Source organism: Pseudochaenichthys georgianus, chromosome 12 (genome assembly GCF_902827115.2).
Source record: "Pseudochaenichthys georgianus chromosome 12, fPseGeo1.2, whole genome shotgun sequence".
In the NCBI taxonomy this organism is placed as follows: Eukaryota; Metazoa; Chordata; class Actinopteri; order Perciformes; family Channichthyidae; genus Pseudochaenichthys; species Pseudochaenichthys georgianus.
Window position 1 is genome coordinate 28,767,886 of NC_047514.1, and position 16,852 is coordinate 28,784,737.

At 42.3% G+C, this 16,852-nt stretch overlaps 1 protein-coding gene across 2 annotated transcripts in view; it reads right to left on the minus strand.

Moving 5' to 3' along the window:
• Positions 1-927: 927 nt before the first annotated feature.
• Positions 928-16,852, minus strand: part of scai (suppressor of cancer cell invasion) — a 38,046-nt gene continuing 22,121 nt past the window's right edge. The window contains exons 11-18 of one of the 2 annotated variants that reach the window (XR_011644194.1): positions 16,666-16,744; positions 15,495-15,594; positions 15,142-15,223; positions 14,592-14,664; positions 12,573-12,746; positions 11,937-12,037; positions 2,042-7,571; positions 928-1,477 (exon numbers count right to left, since the gene is read on the minus strand). Coding sequence is in view for 1 of the 2 variants with exons in the window: in XM_034096056.2 (XP_033951947.1) it covers positions 7,425-7,571; positions 11,937-12,037; positions 12,573-12,746; positions 14,592-14,664; positions 15,142-15,223; positions 15,495-15,594; positions 16,666-16,744 (756 nt within the window). In the remaining variant the exon portion in view is untranslated. Of the gene's footprint in view, positions 7,572-11,936; positions 12,038-12,572; positions 12,747-14,591; positions 14,665-15,141; positions 15,224-15,494; positions 15,595-16,665; positions 16,745-16,852 lie in introns of both variants that reach the window. The other variant, XM_034096056.2, reaches the window with a different exon arrangement.

The window sequence follows — 16,852 nt, forward strand, 5'->3', positions numbered from 1 at the left end:
GCTGTTAAGTGGTGCCCACTGACTGTTTCGGAGTCATCTCTGGAATCCATCGATCTGATTGATTCGCGGAGCAAATGATCAAAATAGTATGGAGGGAAGATGTGTGTGTGTATACGTGTGTGTTTGTGTATTTTTGCGTTTGTGTGTATTGTTTGTTTCCCGGGGAAAACCCTCAGGAGAAACACCGGCTGTTGTTTAGCCTGCTGTGACGTTAAGTTACTCCGTTCTCCGCTTGTCATTATGCCGAAGCTTCAAAGTTGTATTTATCATCTGAATTTGCCGAAACAAGTTTAATATTCTGAAAGCCAAGACTTTGTTTATTTGAAACCAGATGAAAACAAACTGTAACGGACCCTGCCGTGTTACTTATGATTACTATACGCCTTACATTCATAATGTCAGCGGAGGGAGGGGGGCGGCGCTGAGGAACAGCAGATTGCGAGTGAGAGCTGTCATCGTCCCTTTACAAGCTTCAAAAATGTATTTATTGTGTGATTTTGGAAATAAAAGTTTCATATTGTGAAAGACAAGACTTTGTTTATTTAACATTTTTAAAAAACACCCGAAAAAAATATATTTGAATTTCTTTTTAAATTATTGGCTCATGATAGGCCCCCGATCTCCGTAGGCCCCTGGGCTTCAGCCCAGGTCAGCCCGTGCATTAAGGCGGTCCTGCGAACACGACTGGGCGGTTGAAAAGACTGCATTTGAAATTGGACATTATTGTTTGTTTGAAAACGTTTGGTTAAATAAATAGTCTTTGAGATGCACGTCAGTCTCGCTTGAGGGGGAAAGGGTTATTCAGAGGCAGTGGCGGATATTTGATGTTTGATTAGTACATGTGTTTAACTTCTCTCGATAAACAAAATGCAACAAAGCAGTGTTATATATACTTCCCAGTCCCACAATGAAGACATTCACTGTTCCTTTTATGAAGCCAAATGTTTTTATTTTTTGATTATTGGCTCTTTCTGGCAACACATTAAAAAAGATCTTGGTTGTTAAGAGGGGAAAGCAAGAGTAAACCAGTCTTTGGCACTTTCTATTCTAAACAAACATGCTGCTCACAGAGAAATCATCGGTGCATTTTTTTTTTAAACAGAGTTTTTAAAACACATTTGACATTTTGACACTGACTGAAAATCACAATAAGCAAGTCACACATATTCCTGTTAAGGAAGGATGCACCCATCTTTTGGACATTTATACACAGGTACAAAATGATAGAAATGACCCCTGCACATCTGGGGCGGGGGGATTGATCAGTGGGCAGTTACTGGTGTTCCCAGTCAACGTGCGCTCCATTCCGGTAGGTGGAGCGGGGGGCTTTGTGCTTGTGGTCCATGTCAGAGACACGTTGACTTCCTTCCTCTCTGACTGCAGGTTAATGAGTACTGTCTGTCCTGCCTCTCTTCCATGGAGCTAAGAAACCTTATTGTAGCTGAACTCAGGTCATCTCGGTCTATCGGAGTTTGATCTGTGAAGCACGGGAATAGAACACAACAAACCCATACATGGGTCCAGGAACGGAAGTCGGTATATTTGATATCCCAAAATCTCAACAAAAAAAAGCAATTCTTAACCAATAAGGCAAAAACAGGTTATTACATGAATCGGCACAAATATATCTTAAGTGGCTGTTTGTAAACTGCTCTGTGCGAGGTCCAGGCTGTGGCTGCAGGAAGCCTAACATGTTGCTGAGTCAGCGCACACCATGCGTAAGGCTTCTTAATTCCATATGAGTAAGATATGAATTCTGTGGTGCTATAGAGCAGCCACCAAACACAGAAAGATCAACCATGTTGTGATATCTTATTCCCACAATTCAATGTTGATCACACGAGCTTACTTGTAAATATTTTGTTAGCATATGATCATTAATCATATTCAAGTTATCTAAATATATCTTTATATGTCGATCGCTCAAGCTATCTTGTTCATCTTTTGGGCCAATGTTGGTTTCTTGTTTAGATAAATTAATATCTTGCTTTTGGACATAAATATTTGTTCACAAGAATAGTGGAGTCACAAAAATAAATACCTTGTTACTTTGTGCTTTCCCAAATGAATATCTTGGTCCTATGTGAACACACATTAGCTTCAGGACTGTGTAATGTTCTGATAAACACAGGACGTGAAGCAGTCTGCCACCTGACCACACCCACTGCACCGCATGCTGCTGGGTATCTCACATCACAGACAAGGAAAGAAACAATCCTTGTTAAGCAATTTCACTGTCATACTTTTTTCTTAGCGGGTGACCACACTGGTGCTACATAATAAATTAAGTGGTTATGGTTGTGATTTAATTATGAAGCACAGAAGACATCAATACGGTGTCAACAGAAACCTTTATCGTCATATTACTGATCGGAGTACAGCGTCACTTCACTGTTTGGGATATTTCCCATTAAATAACGCTTATTTTGTGCCTTTAGGACACATCTTTTATATTTTAGAGTTCAGGGAACACACCATTCATTAAAACATTATAAACATATAAACACAAGTGTTTGAGACTTAACATACGAACTTGTCATATTTCACAGTTTAAATGACATTTCTTATTTTCTCCTGTCCGAACATGTACATGTGCATGTTCTTGGTATTCCCTCAGAATGGAGTATAAAACATGATACGCATGGTTTGGAGCACCGCTGGCTATTCAGCACAAGGATTTCTACTGCTTCCACACATGGAGCTCAACATGCTGCATATTCAAAACTTTTTGGAAACCAGCCAACACGCTGACACATTTCAGGCAGAGGCTGTTCAAAAGTGACAGCTCGTGAAATGTTTGAAATCACGGAGACGAGTTAAACTGTAAAAAAGGTCCCGGTGAGACGGCTGGCATGAAGAACTCTCACATGGAAGGATTCTTTTCCTTTTCCTTAAAGCACAACAACTACATCATAACAATATTCAACTTAGTAAAGTGCAAGCTTACAATATATGGTCATAACTGTCAACACAAGGGAATGTGAAGGTTGATATTACAATACAAAAGAACAAAGTGTAGAAACGGCTCAGTTTCCCAGACTAATGTCAAATGGAGAAAGTGCAGCAGTGTTCCTCTGCCTCTCTTCAAGTCCTTGGAACGTTGGAATGTAACATATTTAGAAAAGTGGCCGAAGAACCAACTGGCCTCTGACGTTTTGCTGCTCCTTAAGTTCAACTTCATATTTCATCACACATTTTATAGACTTACTAAATACTGAACAAACACATCTGTGCCAAAACATCGCCTTCCTCCAACCATGTCAATAAATATAGTACACACTGAAAGATAGCGTTCTGTTAACATTACAGACAATTCATAAATCTTAATCCCAACCAGCGGACGTGGCTACTTCCTGCTGCGCTCAGTTAGCCTCACTCTGACCTGTCGCTGTCACACAGAACCCCCCCACACACTCTGCTTCAGCTGGTCTCGACCTGGGTGTGGATCAGAATTCACACCTGTGAAACTGTCCATCCAAATGAGAAGCCTGACAGTTTAGCTAGCAGACGGAGTAGTGCCGGAGAAAAATATGTTACACACCGACAGCTTTGAGCTATTCTAAGACCCATTACAGGCTAAAGACGTGAAGTTTGAAAGGACGAGGCTTTTTATCTATTAATCCCATAAAAGACAGAAACCAAAGGAAGTTCCTGTTGACAGGAATCAGTGGTCTGCGTATCCAAAGCCTGAAACATGTTCCTCCTCTCCTGCTGAGCGAACGCTCACCGGAGCACTGCGGTATGAATGCTCCTCTTAAAGTGGTCCTCAACTAACCCACTAGTTCCTAGTAGTACATTAGGAGTCATGGACTAAACACTACAGAGACCAGGTGTTTAAGAGATGTTATGAGATCTTACAAACACAAATGTAATTAAAGATTAGGGTCTTGATGGGCTTGAGGAACAGGCGGGGTAGGAGACGTTTTGAGAGAGGGGACTGATGAACTTGGACTTAGAAAAGGAACAGCCTTATCCTTTATGCTAAAGGGAAATGATCATTAGATATCTGGTACCCAAAGCAACGCGTTGGCCCTACTAATGGCACTAAAGGCAAGGCGTCATCCAGAAAGTATGATCGTAGTTTTTTTAATTCCTTGTCTTCACCTAAATCTTCTGATTTCTTAAGATTTGTTTCAGCAAATCAGCTATTTCCTGTAAATCTGGTCACTGCTTGAAATCTCCTTCTAACTGTTACAGTACGGACAGAATCGTGCTGACAGACCCTGCCAGTCGCCGGGATGGCTTTTCTTTAGAAAAATGTATCTGGCAATTGTGGAGATTCTTCTGGTTTCCAGTGAGCACTGAAGTAAGGAAGCACCGCTCTGTCGGCTCTCCTATCCTCCCATGAGCCGAGTGTCAGAGTGACAGCTGACTACTGAAATGCAGAACAGAAGTCAAACAGAGAACACAGTAGGGAACCAAAGGCTGCTCTGTCTCTGCTGGGGGGCACTCTGTCTGTCTGAGATTGTATGCTCAAACATTCTGGGATTTGATACTTTTTATATCAGTGCTCAATAAATATCTCTCGAGTGGCTGCTCGGGGAGAGAGCAATGAGTGAGAGGACAGGTGCTGGGCCAGGGGAAGTGCACGGTCTGAACGCACAGCATCAGCAGAAGAACAAGTTCAAATGAATATTCTGGATGTACTGATAAATGTGCTGGTATTTATATGTGCTTTGGTCTACTTTAAAATGGTTATCGTGAAAGAATCTATGTCGTAAATGTTTTGTGTGTTCCTGCCCAGGGACTGAAGATGGAAATTGGCTAAAAGCTAAATCTGACAAATCATCTCCTCTTTTTTTTGTGTGTATGTCTGGTCCTTGATCAATTAAGACACCATAACTAAGAACAAGTAACAGTATCAGTGTGTAATAAGATGTTTCCAGTGGTCCATGTCAGTCCTCAGTGATCTCAACACTTCCCACAGTACCACCATGGCGGCGGGCGGAGCGCTGCAGTGTCTCTGTATGATCCACTGCACTGACAAAACTCAAACAGCGACTTTAATGAAATGCGTTATGTCAACAGATTTCACATAACTGTATTAGGTTAGTTGAAAGCAATAATATTAAGTTGAACCTAATATTTTTCAATTAAATGTAATATTATTGCAGTTTAAATCTGTTGACATAATACATTTAGTTAAAGTCAACAGTTCATTTATTTCAGTGTAGATACTGGCTTCACTTGTCCTAAAATAATGTCTGGTTGGAACTACAAACAAGCACTCTGATGTGGTGGGGCACAGAGAACATGCTATAACAGTATTAAAGTTACCGCCCTCAGCCGGGGCTCCTCTCTTATCACTACATTCCATTTTTGTGTTACCAGTTCCTGACTAAGGTGGCAGCGTCTGTCAGCATGAGGCAGTGGATGCATGGGGGGGCGGTGGTGGCGAAGTCCATAGGGACTTGGCTTGGCAACTGGAAGGTCACCAGTTCAAGTCCTGGAAAGACCAAGTGCTACCGAGGTGTCCCTGAGCAAGGCACCGTTCCCTACACGGCTCCCCGGGCGCCGTACATAATGGCAGCCCACTGCTCCTATCACTAGGATGGGTCAAATGCAGAGAAACCGTTTCGTTACATGGTACCTGTACTGTGTAATGACAATAAATTGAATCTAATCTAATCTAATGGGAGGTAAAGCGGCAGGAGAGTAGCCCGTCTGCAGGAGGAAGATGAGTGGAGGCCTTCATCACTTAGCTCAGAGGTGTGTGGTGTCATTAAGTAACAACAGAAAGGTGCATGTTGACTGAGAATAAATGATGGTGTGCATACCACTCTACCTTCCTTCATCTCATCTGCTATTCAACTAGATTGTCTTCATGTGTTGGCACTACTACAAAATGTACAGGCGCATGCAACACATGCACTGGCTCCATTTCCCTCCCAACCCCATAGGCGCATTCACACCGTAGTACTTTTCCCACAAAGGTTCGTGAGAACTCTTTTGTCGCGTTCACACCAAAAAGAGTCGGTACTAAAATTAGTTCATGAGAACCTTTTTACCGTCACGAAAGTCCCTGCTAGAGAGCATGCGAGAGAGCAGGGACTTTCGTGGGGCTCTCTTGTGAGAAAAGAGCTATATTTCTGATTGGCTGGGCGGATTGCAAACCACGCCCCGTAAAACTCCAAAAAAGTTTTGTGAAGCCGCCATTTTATTACCCTCGCATTAGCATTATTAGCATTAGCATTAGCCCAGCACAGAAACGCAGAGAGACTAACTTATGGCAGCACAAAAGAAAACATGGGAGCGGTGGAGATGAGGAGGTGTCGGCGTTCTGGCGATTTACTCGGAAGGCTTCAGTAGAAGCTGCTGGGACTCCCAGCAGCTTCTACTGAAGCCTTCCCCAACTCCGGGGACTTCCGGCCGGGGACTTTGGGCGGCAGTGTACGCCGTGAAGTGGTTTGCGGCCTGCCAGTAAACCCAAAGCAGAAGAAGAAGAAGTGACGTCAGCGGCTTCATTTGCCTAATCCTCCCCCAGGGACTTATTCCAGTGTGAACGCGATCTGTACTTAGTTCATGAGAACTAAAGAGTTCTCATGAAAAGTACTGCGGTGTGAATGCGCCTCATGCCATTAAACTTACAACCATTTGAAATCCTCAAAGGCGGAGGTCATTCTATGTGGAATAAAAACAACTAAATGGAAACCTCTCTTTGTCTTTGAGCATGCAGTCACAGCACAGTGATGTGGGAAAGCAATAACAACCCAGTTTCTATTAAAGGTGATAAATGGGATGCTAGTTAATGCAGAGAGAGTGTGATATCTTTACAATAATGGGGAGCTCCAACACACAACAGAACCTCATGCACCCCGCCTGCTACACGTGAAGCTGTTCAACAGCTGTTTGGCAAATACCAGGAAAACACATTTTTGGTGAAATATTTTAAATTCCAACCTCTGTGCGATTAATCTGCTAACATTATTCTTGTTGTTCACATTCACAGATGCAGTGAAGGCTTTTGTTCTCTCTGCTCAGCCTTTAGATAGATAAAGTCACACAGGCTGTCCCAACCTTCACTCTAATAAACATTCATAAATATTATAAGAAAAAGAAAAAACTGGCAACAATGATCTGATGTTGTTAGAGGCTACAGATTGTTACTGTACACTTTGACGGGGAGAACAGCCTTTGCAGCCTCTCACTTGTTCATTCACACTGACGTCTTACGTGATGCTTTATGAGATGATTCCGAGACTCAAAATGGGAAATGTATAGTACATCATATTCTCTGGCTTTTCCATGTGAACATTAATGTTGCACCACATTTGCTCCCACAGTTAAATGCAAGACATTAGCGTGTTTATGCTAAAGAACATTACCTGTAAGAAAAGAAAAGAAGAACAAACCGAGAGCTGTGAGGGCGCTGGCACGCAGTGAGTCTGTATGTACATGGTGCCATTCTGCCCGGTGACAAGATGTTAGTATGCTTCCAGTGAATCATCCCAAAATAAGCTCTGCACGTCCAGCATGGTGGCCAGCTCCAAAATGTGCTTCTGTAGGAGGCTGCTCTCCACTGTGTCCTGCTTCGGGAGCTCAGGGTAGGACTCCGGGAAGCTCTGGGCCTCCTGCAAGCACACAGAAACAAACCTGTCTTAGACAGACACTGACAGAAGCTCTGCTGTCATTCCTAGCTGCTGGGAGTTCTACTGTGGACGGAGGTCTCTACTGAAGTTCAAGGTACCAGAAATGTAGTATTTGAACTAGGGCTGTCAGTCGATTAACATATTTAATCGCGATTAATCGCATGATTGTCCATAGTTAAATCGCGATTAATCGCACATTTTTTTATCTGTTCTAAATGTACCTTAGAGGAATATTTTTCAAGTTTTTAATACTCTTATCAACATATGAGTGGACAAATATGCTTTATATGTGTGTTTATTATCATTTGAACAATGAGAAATATTCTCATGAATATTAAACACAACAACCTCTGAACATTACAAATATTCGCCTCAATTCAACCTGGAACCTCTCTCATACAATACAAATGGGGTTTGTGTGTGCGTGTGTGTATGTGTATATGTGTGTGTGTGTGTGTTGGATCGTTGTAGCTATGTGCAACTCAAGGCATATGCTCGAACGGGAGCTGCCTGGACGCTGCAATCATGTTGCTGCAATCATGAGTGTGCTGACTTTTCGAACAATGTCCCACTGTCTGGCTTCCTGCATCAAGTCAAGTGCTCGGCGCAGTTGTGGCGAAATGTCGCTCCTCTGTTTTAATTTAAACAGCTCCTTATATCAGTTAGCGCAGCTAGCTAGCACCAGACAACAACAATGCCACACATACACACACCCTCCCGGTCCTCCAGATGGCCAGTCGGTGCCTGCCGGTGAGCGTGGAAGTGTGGTCTGCCGCAAGCAGACAGCAGGAGCGGGGCTGTCAGCAAATGGTATTTTAAACTCGATGCGCTCTGAAACTACGGGCGGCCGAGGAAAAAAAATACACATGCGTTAATCGCGTTAAAATAATTAGTGGCGTTAATTTTTTATTTTGTTATTAACGCGTTAACTTGACAGCCCTAATTTGAACATATCAGTGATAGTCCACGATCAGTGGTGTAAAGTAATTAAGTAGATTATTTTCAAACCCTGTACTTAAGTACGATTCTAAGGGACTTAGTATTGGGTATACAGTAGGAGTATTTCAATGTTATGTTACTTTGTACTTCTACCCCACTTCAGTTCAGAGGTAAATGGTGTACTTTTACTCCACTACATGTATGTAATACCTTTAGTTACTTCACAGCAGTGTTGTAGTCAAGTCACCAATTCACGAGTCCAAGTCACTCTCGAGTCACCACTCTTCGAGTCCGAGTCCAAGTCTGAGTCACCAAGGGAGAGTCGAGTCCAAGTCCGAGTCACCCAAGGAGTGTCCGAGTCGAGTCCGAGTCATCATTACCTGTGTTCGAGTCCGAGTCCCCTAAGAAGTGTCCAAGTCCAGTCTGAGTCACAAGTCTTCATGTATTAACCTTCGTGGACATACAGTGGGGCAAAAAAGTATTTAGTCAGCCACCAACTGTGCAAGTTCTCCCACTTCAAAAGATGAGAGGCCTGTAATTTTCATCCTAGGTACACTTCAACTATGAGAGACAGAGGGGGGGAAAGAATCCAGGAAATCACATTGTAGGATTTGTAATGAATTAATTGGTAAGTTCCTTGGTAAAATAAGTATTTGGTCACCTACAAACAAACAAGATGTCTGGCTCTCACAGACCTGTAACTTCTTCTTTAAGAGCCTCCTCTGTCCTCCACTCGTTAACTGTATTCATGGCACCAGTTTGAACTTGTTATCAGCATAAAAGACACCTGTCCACAACCTCAAACAGTCACACTCCAAACTCCACTATGGCCAAGACCAGAGAGCTGTCAAAGGACACCAGAAACTAAATGGTAGACCTGCACCAGGCTGGGAAGACTGCATCTGCAATAGGTAAGCAGCTTGGTGTGAAGAAATCAACTGTGGGAGCAATTATTAGAAAATGGAAGACATACAAGACCACTGATAATCTCCCTCGATCTGGGGCTCCACGCAAGATCTCACCCCGTGGGGTCAAAATGATCACAAGAACGGTGAGCAAAGATCCCAGACCCACACGGGGGGACCGAGTCCATGACCTGCAGAGAGCTGGGACCAAAGTAACAAAGGCTACCATCAGTAACACACTACGCCGCCAGGGACTCAAATCCTGCAGTGCCAGACGTGTCCCCTGCTTAAGCCAGTACATGTCCAGGCCCGTCTGAAGTTTGCTAGAGAGCATTTAGATGATCCAGAAGAGGATTGGGAGAATGTCATAAGGTCAGATGAAACCAAAATAGAACTTTTTGGTAAAAACTCAACTAGACGTGTTTGGAGGAGAAAGAATGCTGAGTTGCATCCAAAGAACACCTACTGTGAAACATGGGGGTGGAAACATCATGCTTTGGGGCTGTGTTTCTGCAAAGGGACCAGGACGACTGATCCGTGTAAAGGAAAGAATGAATGGGGCCATGTATCGTGAGATTTTGAGTGACAACCTCCTTCCATCAGCAAGGGCATTGAAGATGAAACGTGGCTGGGTCTTTCAGCATGACAATGATCCCAAACACACCGCCCGGGCAACGAAGGAGTGGCTTCGTAAGAAGCATTTCAAGGTCCTGGAGTGGCCTAGCCAGTCTCCAGATCTCAACCCCATAGAAAATCTTTGGAGGGAGTTGAAAGTCCGTGTTGCCCAGCGACAGCCCCAAAACATCACTGCTCTAGAGGAGATCTGCATGGAGGAATGGGCCAAAATACCAGCAACAGTGTGTGAAAACCTTGTGAAGAGTTACAGGAAACATTTGACTTCTGTCATTGCCAACAAAGGGTATATAACAAAGTATTGAGATGAACTTTTGTTATTGACCAAATACTTATTTTCCACCATAATTTGCAAATAAATTCTTTAAAAATCCTACAATGTGATTTCCTGGATTCTTTCCCCCTATTTTGTCTCTCATAGTTGAGGTGTACCTGGGATGAAAATTACAGGCCTCTCATCTTTTTAAGTGGGAGAACTTGCACAATTGGTGGCTGACTACATACTTTTTTGCCCCACTGTATGTGTTGAAATGTAGCTATAGCTCTTCTACATTGCTTTTATCCTGTCATGCTATACTAATGTGTCTATTGAACTGCTGTGAAGCCAGTTTGGCTACAATTCTTGTAATAGGTGCTATACAAATATAAAGCTTATTACTAATGTAAGCATTGGGTTGAGAGGTGCATGCGCAGTCTGTCCTGGAGTGGTGAAGGAGAGCGTGGTGTGACTCGACAATAATAAACGGAGGCGCTATCTGGGACGCTCCAAAAAGTACTAAGTTCCTGAGTTTTTGTTACACAGAAGTATCTTTGAAGCCTTAACACCTCGGACGTTACACTAATATTAATATTATATATATTTATATATATATATTTAAAATGAGTTACCTTTTAGAGAAGTGATTATATTTGTATGCCAATATTTTCCTATGGTAAAGTTTTCGCCTCGCAGGTGCACACGCCAGGATAGAGGACATCAGACTCCAGAGAAAATTTGCCCGAGTCCGAGTCGGAGCGTCAATGTACGAGTCGAGTCATCGTGGGGGGGAAAATTCACGAGTCCAAGTCAGCTTACGCGATAATTCACGAGTCCGAGTCCAAGTCCAAGTCATCCTGCGCGAGAATTCACGAGTCCAAGTCCGAGTCAGCATACGTGATAATTCACGAGTCCAAGTCCGAGTCGCGTCAATCAGTGCACGAGTCCGAGTCGAGTCACGAGTCCCGAAAATCGGCACTCGAGTGCGAGTCCGGGACTCGAGTGCTCCATCTCTGCTTCACAGATGTGGATGAATGATGTGAAATATAATCAAGTGTTGAATCAGACTTTAGTGCAGCTACCCTGCAGTCTACAAAGTACTTCAGACTAGCTGCACCTTCACCAGCTTTGAGAACACTTTCATGATCAATCATTATAAAACATATCTTATATATTATTCTATCTGCACAATGACTACTTTTACTTTTGGTACTTTTACTTTGTTTTGATGCCAACACTTTTGTAATTTTACTTGAGGAACATTTTGAATGCAGGACTTTTACTGTAACAGAGTATCCCTACACTCTGGTACTTCTACTTTTACTCAAGTACAAGATCTGAGTACTTTTGTCACCAAAATATACCATGCTCTTTAACATACACTCCTTTATTATTGTTTATAAGTGAAAATACAATGTATTGTGTTTAATAATGTTTAAAACCAAACAAAGTTGCAATGAGGGTTCTCCAAATGCCATGATGCACTTTGCTCTGAATAGTCTGACGAGTGCATCAGTGTGGGTTAAATGTATAGTGTGTCCGAAAAGAGGGGCAGCCTTTGGCATCAAACAAACGATGAAACTTCCCGAGGAGACGCACAGCACAGAGACTCACCCGGAAGAGTTTATGCAGCCTCAGAGCAGCGGAGCAGAACACAAAGCGGATCAGGAGCAGCCGGAGGAACTCGTCACCAAAGAATTGCAAAAAGGCTTGATCTGTAGAGACGGTGAGAGACGTAACTCAGTTAGTGCTCGGGCTAGTTATTGATACATGGATTAGTTGACAGAGGGATTAAAAAGTCAAAAGGGGAGAGAGCAATGGGAAAGGAAGAGCCGTGTCCCCCTGGACCCGGGGACACGGCTGGTGAAGAATCGGTTTTATCACCAAGTAGGTTTAGCATACGAGGAATTTCATTTGGTGTAAATTGTGCATACAAAGACACGGAAAGAAGACATGGAAGAAAGGAGCAAAACAATTGTACTAATATAGAAGCTATTTTAACTTTTTTAAAGACTATTCAAACAAAATAAAAATAAAGACAATATTGACACACAAAATAAATATGTAAGAAATGGAGTATCGTCATATAAAATAAAATATGACAAATACTATATTGCAAATACTATGTATTATATGTTCACTAACTCATGTTTCACTAGAAAAACAAGCTATTCAATTCAAACATTTTCCTGGTCGACTCTTTTATTTAATGTCTGTTAGTATGTCAAGAGAATGAAAGAGATGTGCTACCTATAGTGCGTGATCGAGTTATCATTTGCCCGATGTCATGGTAGACTTTATGCAGAAACTCCTGCGCCCGCTCCCAGAGGCCGCGGTGCACACTGCTCAGGCCGCACACCGAGGAGAAGGCCAGCAGCGGGCTGTACAGGAACAGAGTGAACAGACTGCCCCGCTGACACTGATCTGAACAGGGCACACACATGAAAACAGTACATCACACACATATTCCCTCCATCGTTCACACAGAGACTCTGCCGTGATTAAACGCCATATTCTGTTCCAAACCACATCAAGCATTATTTCTGAAACAGTGTGGAGCTCAAACACTTTCTCTCTCACAGGTTTACCACAAGTTGAGTGAGTACCTTTTATATCCGGCTTCTTTACACGTATACTCTCTCCAGTACAGCGTTAGCTCTGAGTGTTAGCGATGCTTGCTAATGTAAACAGACCATATTACTTCCAACACAGGTTGCGTATTGTTTCTGATAAAGCACATGTTCTTTATTCAGTGCTTACCACCAGAACAGAGCCATTGTTTGTATTATTTATATAACAACTTTACTCTAAGTCCTTCCCGTAGACATCCTGCTGAACACACAGACACACAGCTGAGGGAGGGGATTCAGCTAGCGACTGTATATGGGGACGATAGGTTGGGACGTGGGCGGGAGTTCAACGTAAAGCCAGCCCACATTTTAGTAATGATGTCAAGTTCTCAGCAACTCTGGATCAGCTCCGTTGTACCCCCGTTTTTAGAGATGTTGGTACGGAGCAAAAGAGAGAGGGTTGTATGTTCTGACACTGAGAGCCTCCTGCACACCGGGGACACATATTTATGTGTACAATACATCAAAAAGTGCATTTTGCATAATAGGCAACCTTTAAATGGTTTCTGTATTCTGTGGGATATCATTCTGTGGCAATGTGAAACATGGGTGCACCGTAATCATACTATGGATGTGAAATTGGGGCAATAACAGTATAATATGGGTATAAAAAAGGTGTAATGTTGATGTTATACGAGTGCCATATGGGTGCAGTAATGGTGTAAAAAGAGTGTAATATGGGTGTAAAAACAAAGGTGTAAAGTGGGTGTAATAATAGTGCAATACTGGTGTACTAATTGTGTAATATATTGGTGTTACACGCTGGTGTTATGGTGTAATAACAGTATTATCGGTGCAAAATAGAATAAATATGGGTTAAAAATATAAAAATGAATAAGAAAATATTTATATGTGCTTGCCCATTTAAGTGAAAGCAATTACACATAAAGGTCCACCTAACAATGTGAATACATCGTAAGAATAAGAGCACAGTGCAAATGGAAAACCAAGGCGTATGTTAGCACGTAAGGGCTGATTGCTTTATACGGTGTGTATTTCATTACAATGATGTCAAACTGTCAGCTTTTTGTTAACTTATATCAAATGCCTGCTTTATATTGTGTATTTGTACCTTTGTCGACCACCATGAACACGCTGTAGTTGTTTTCACTCAATCACCAGAGCACGATTAATCAGTTGCTGAAAATAGTCTACATTTAACACATTTTCAATCGTCTAGATAAGGTTTGATAACTAAGTTATGTAACTGGGAGGCGTGTGGCGCAGTGGATAGAGCCTTGGTGTTGGGGTCAGGGGGGCACAGGTTCAAACCCCACTGCAGTCAGCATGTCGTTGTGTCCCTGGGACACTTCCCCCCAAAGTGCTCCTGTGGGGATCGTCCACAGTGCTGAGTGACAAGTGACATGTCATGTGATGTAACTAATGTATTTGTTGTGTCTGGAATCTCGACCCTCTTGCTCATACTGTAGACGCATTTCTGATTGGATGGTGAATCAGAAAAGCGTTGCCTGGCTTGCATACTGCAACATGTGATCAGATGCACAAGGATATCCTGTGCATTGAATGCTATAGTGGTAATACAGGCACCCCCCCCCCCCCCCTGTTCATGTGAGTGGTTGACAGTAGGAGTATATCACAGGTATAATTTAGGGAAGTGTTGATGCAGAGTGACACACACCTTGCACACTCTTGGGATATACAGTAGGAGACAGGAGGCACACCAGAGGCTGGCCAAACAGATTAGTGAAGTGCTATAAGGACAAACAAAAGACAACAAGTCAGATTCATTATAAGAATATACATTTAGGGTCAGATCATCCATTCATATACACAATAGGGTTTTTAATCCCCCAACCCAAAAATATAAACATTCAGAGAATCATCAAATGGAGGCTTCGGTGGATGTGAACAGGGAGTGCAATAACGCACATATTCAGTGGGCTGGCTGTGGGCTCAACTTATCCCCGTGGGTCTCTTTGCCTCCATTGGTTCATACTTGACTAATTGATACCGTTGAAAGTATGCTCAATGATCTATAAGCAAATCCTGTTTGTAGGGTACACTTGGATGTGAAGACCACTTCACTGGAGTACTCTGATACTGAAGGGAACTTAAACACATGATAATGGTCAGGAGCTTTTATGGGGTAGCTTATAAGATGATAAGTCACACTGAATCTAAACATGTGTCTCAGGTAAGTGAGAAGCAGTCGGAACATGTTTACGCACCTTGTAGGATTTGCTGTTTGTAGAATCCACAATTACAAAAAGTGGTTTCCGGGTGAAAGGGAATAAGTCTCCTGGATGAAGGCTGCAACATCACAACAGGTACATGTCAGCAAGCTTCTGCTGGCTACATGTGGTTCTATTATATCATTAACACTATCATGAACACAGAGTGTGGGCAGCACACATCCGACTGAATCAGACCGGATTTAGACTTAGTCCCAACATCAAACAGAATGTAGTCTTGGATTAGGTCGAAAGCAGCATTCTTCTCTTAAACATGGACACATATTCAACTTTTCTAAATCAACATCTTTAAAAATTAGAATACATCTATAAAACAAATCAATAATCACCAGTGCATTTCTTTCTGGGCCTGATTCCTCTTCTGCACCGTCTCTCCGTTCACCACGTCTCGATTTGTGTTTGTGAGAACTCCTCCAAAGTCATATGGTCCTGCAGGACACGTTGAACAAGACATGAAACACACGATAAGACATCGCTATCTACTCAGCGATTGCTTCTTAAAGACGTTGATGCGTTGGAATGGGCGTCACAGTTATACAGTTGAGAGGCGGTTTTATGAGAATAACCCTCCTGTTTTCTGGCAGACCTTTGGGAGATAACATTCTGTGATTACAGGACTTAGCGCTACGATATCAGGAAAGGGTTTCAGACATGGAGAGAACATGTTGATGATAGATGAACCGTTCTCACTGTAACTGTGAGCCTTCAGTTACAGTGAACAGTCAAAACAATCATTAACTATTTATCCCCATATGAAGGGACATGCTGCACATCTGCATGTGTACAACATCCAATAGGATTGCCCTCTTTCTGCAATGACCCGTGATTGGTCAAATGCCCTGTTGAGTGTAAGCTTGTCTAAAGACTAAAAAGAGCAGAAAGATGTAGAATTGAAGCTTTCTCCCAGATCATTTGAGGTACAATATGACGAGGTAATTAAACCCCAGCTTTAAGGTACAACAACGTAACATTTTGTAAACTTCTGTTAAACTACCTGACCATTAAGTGGTATCAAAGTCAACCAGGAGAACCAGCTTTGCTTTACATGACGGTCAGATCCAAGTACAGCCTCCTGACTTTACGTATGGAATACATGACATTATTGGCTTCATCATTTATTTTTAAATCTCTTATCATCAGTGACTTCTTTTGCAATTGCAGTCTTTATTAAATAATAATTATAAGAGGGAGGAACGACCCCTCCTACATTTTTGCAGCAACTTTTCAATTGACATTATTAGAAAGTGAATTGTGTTTGATAAGGTCGGAAAGAGCAAAACATGAAACCAATATTTTCCGATGTAGCCTGTCTGCTATGGACGCAGCTCAGAGGCTGAATGCTGTGCCAAGAATAACACAACGCACCCATTCAGACAACCTTTGCCTGTTAAGTTGCCAATGTGAATGATATATCATTTAACATTATGTTTAAAATATACATTTGTATTTATAAATTTCAGAACACATAAGTAAGATTATGAGTTGTGTTCATTTAGTTACCTTCATAATCTGAATGTCCGGTGGGGAACACTCCGGTCGCTGACAGGTAGACGAGCAGAGCGCTGTTGGCAGGCAATTCCTAAACATGAGGGCAATGAGAGAAAAGATAATGTCGCTAAGTATACTTTAGAGCAGTGTTTCTCAAACTTTTTCATACCAAGGACCTCCTAACCAATAAAAAAACACT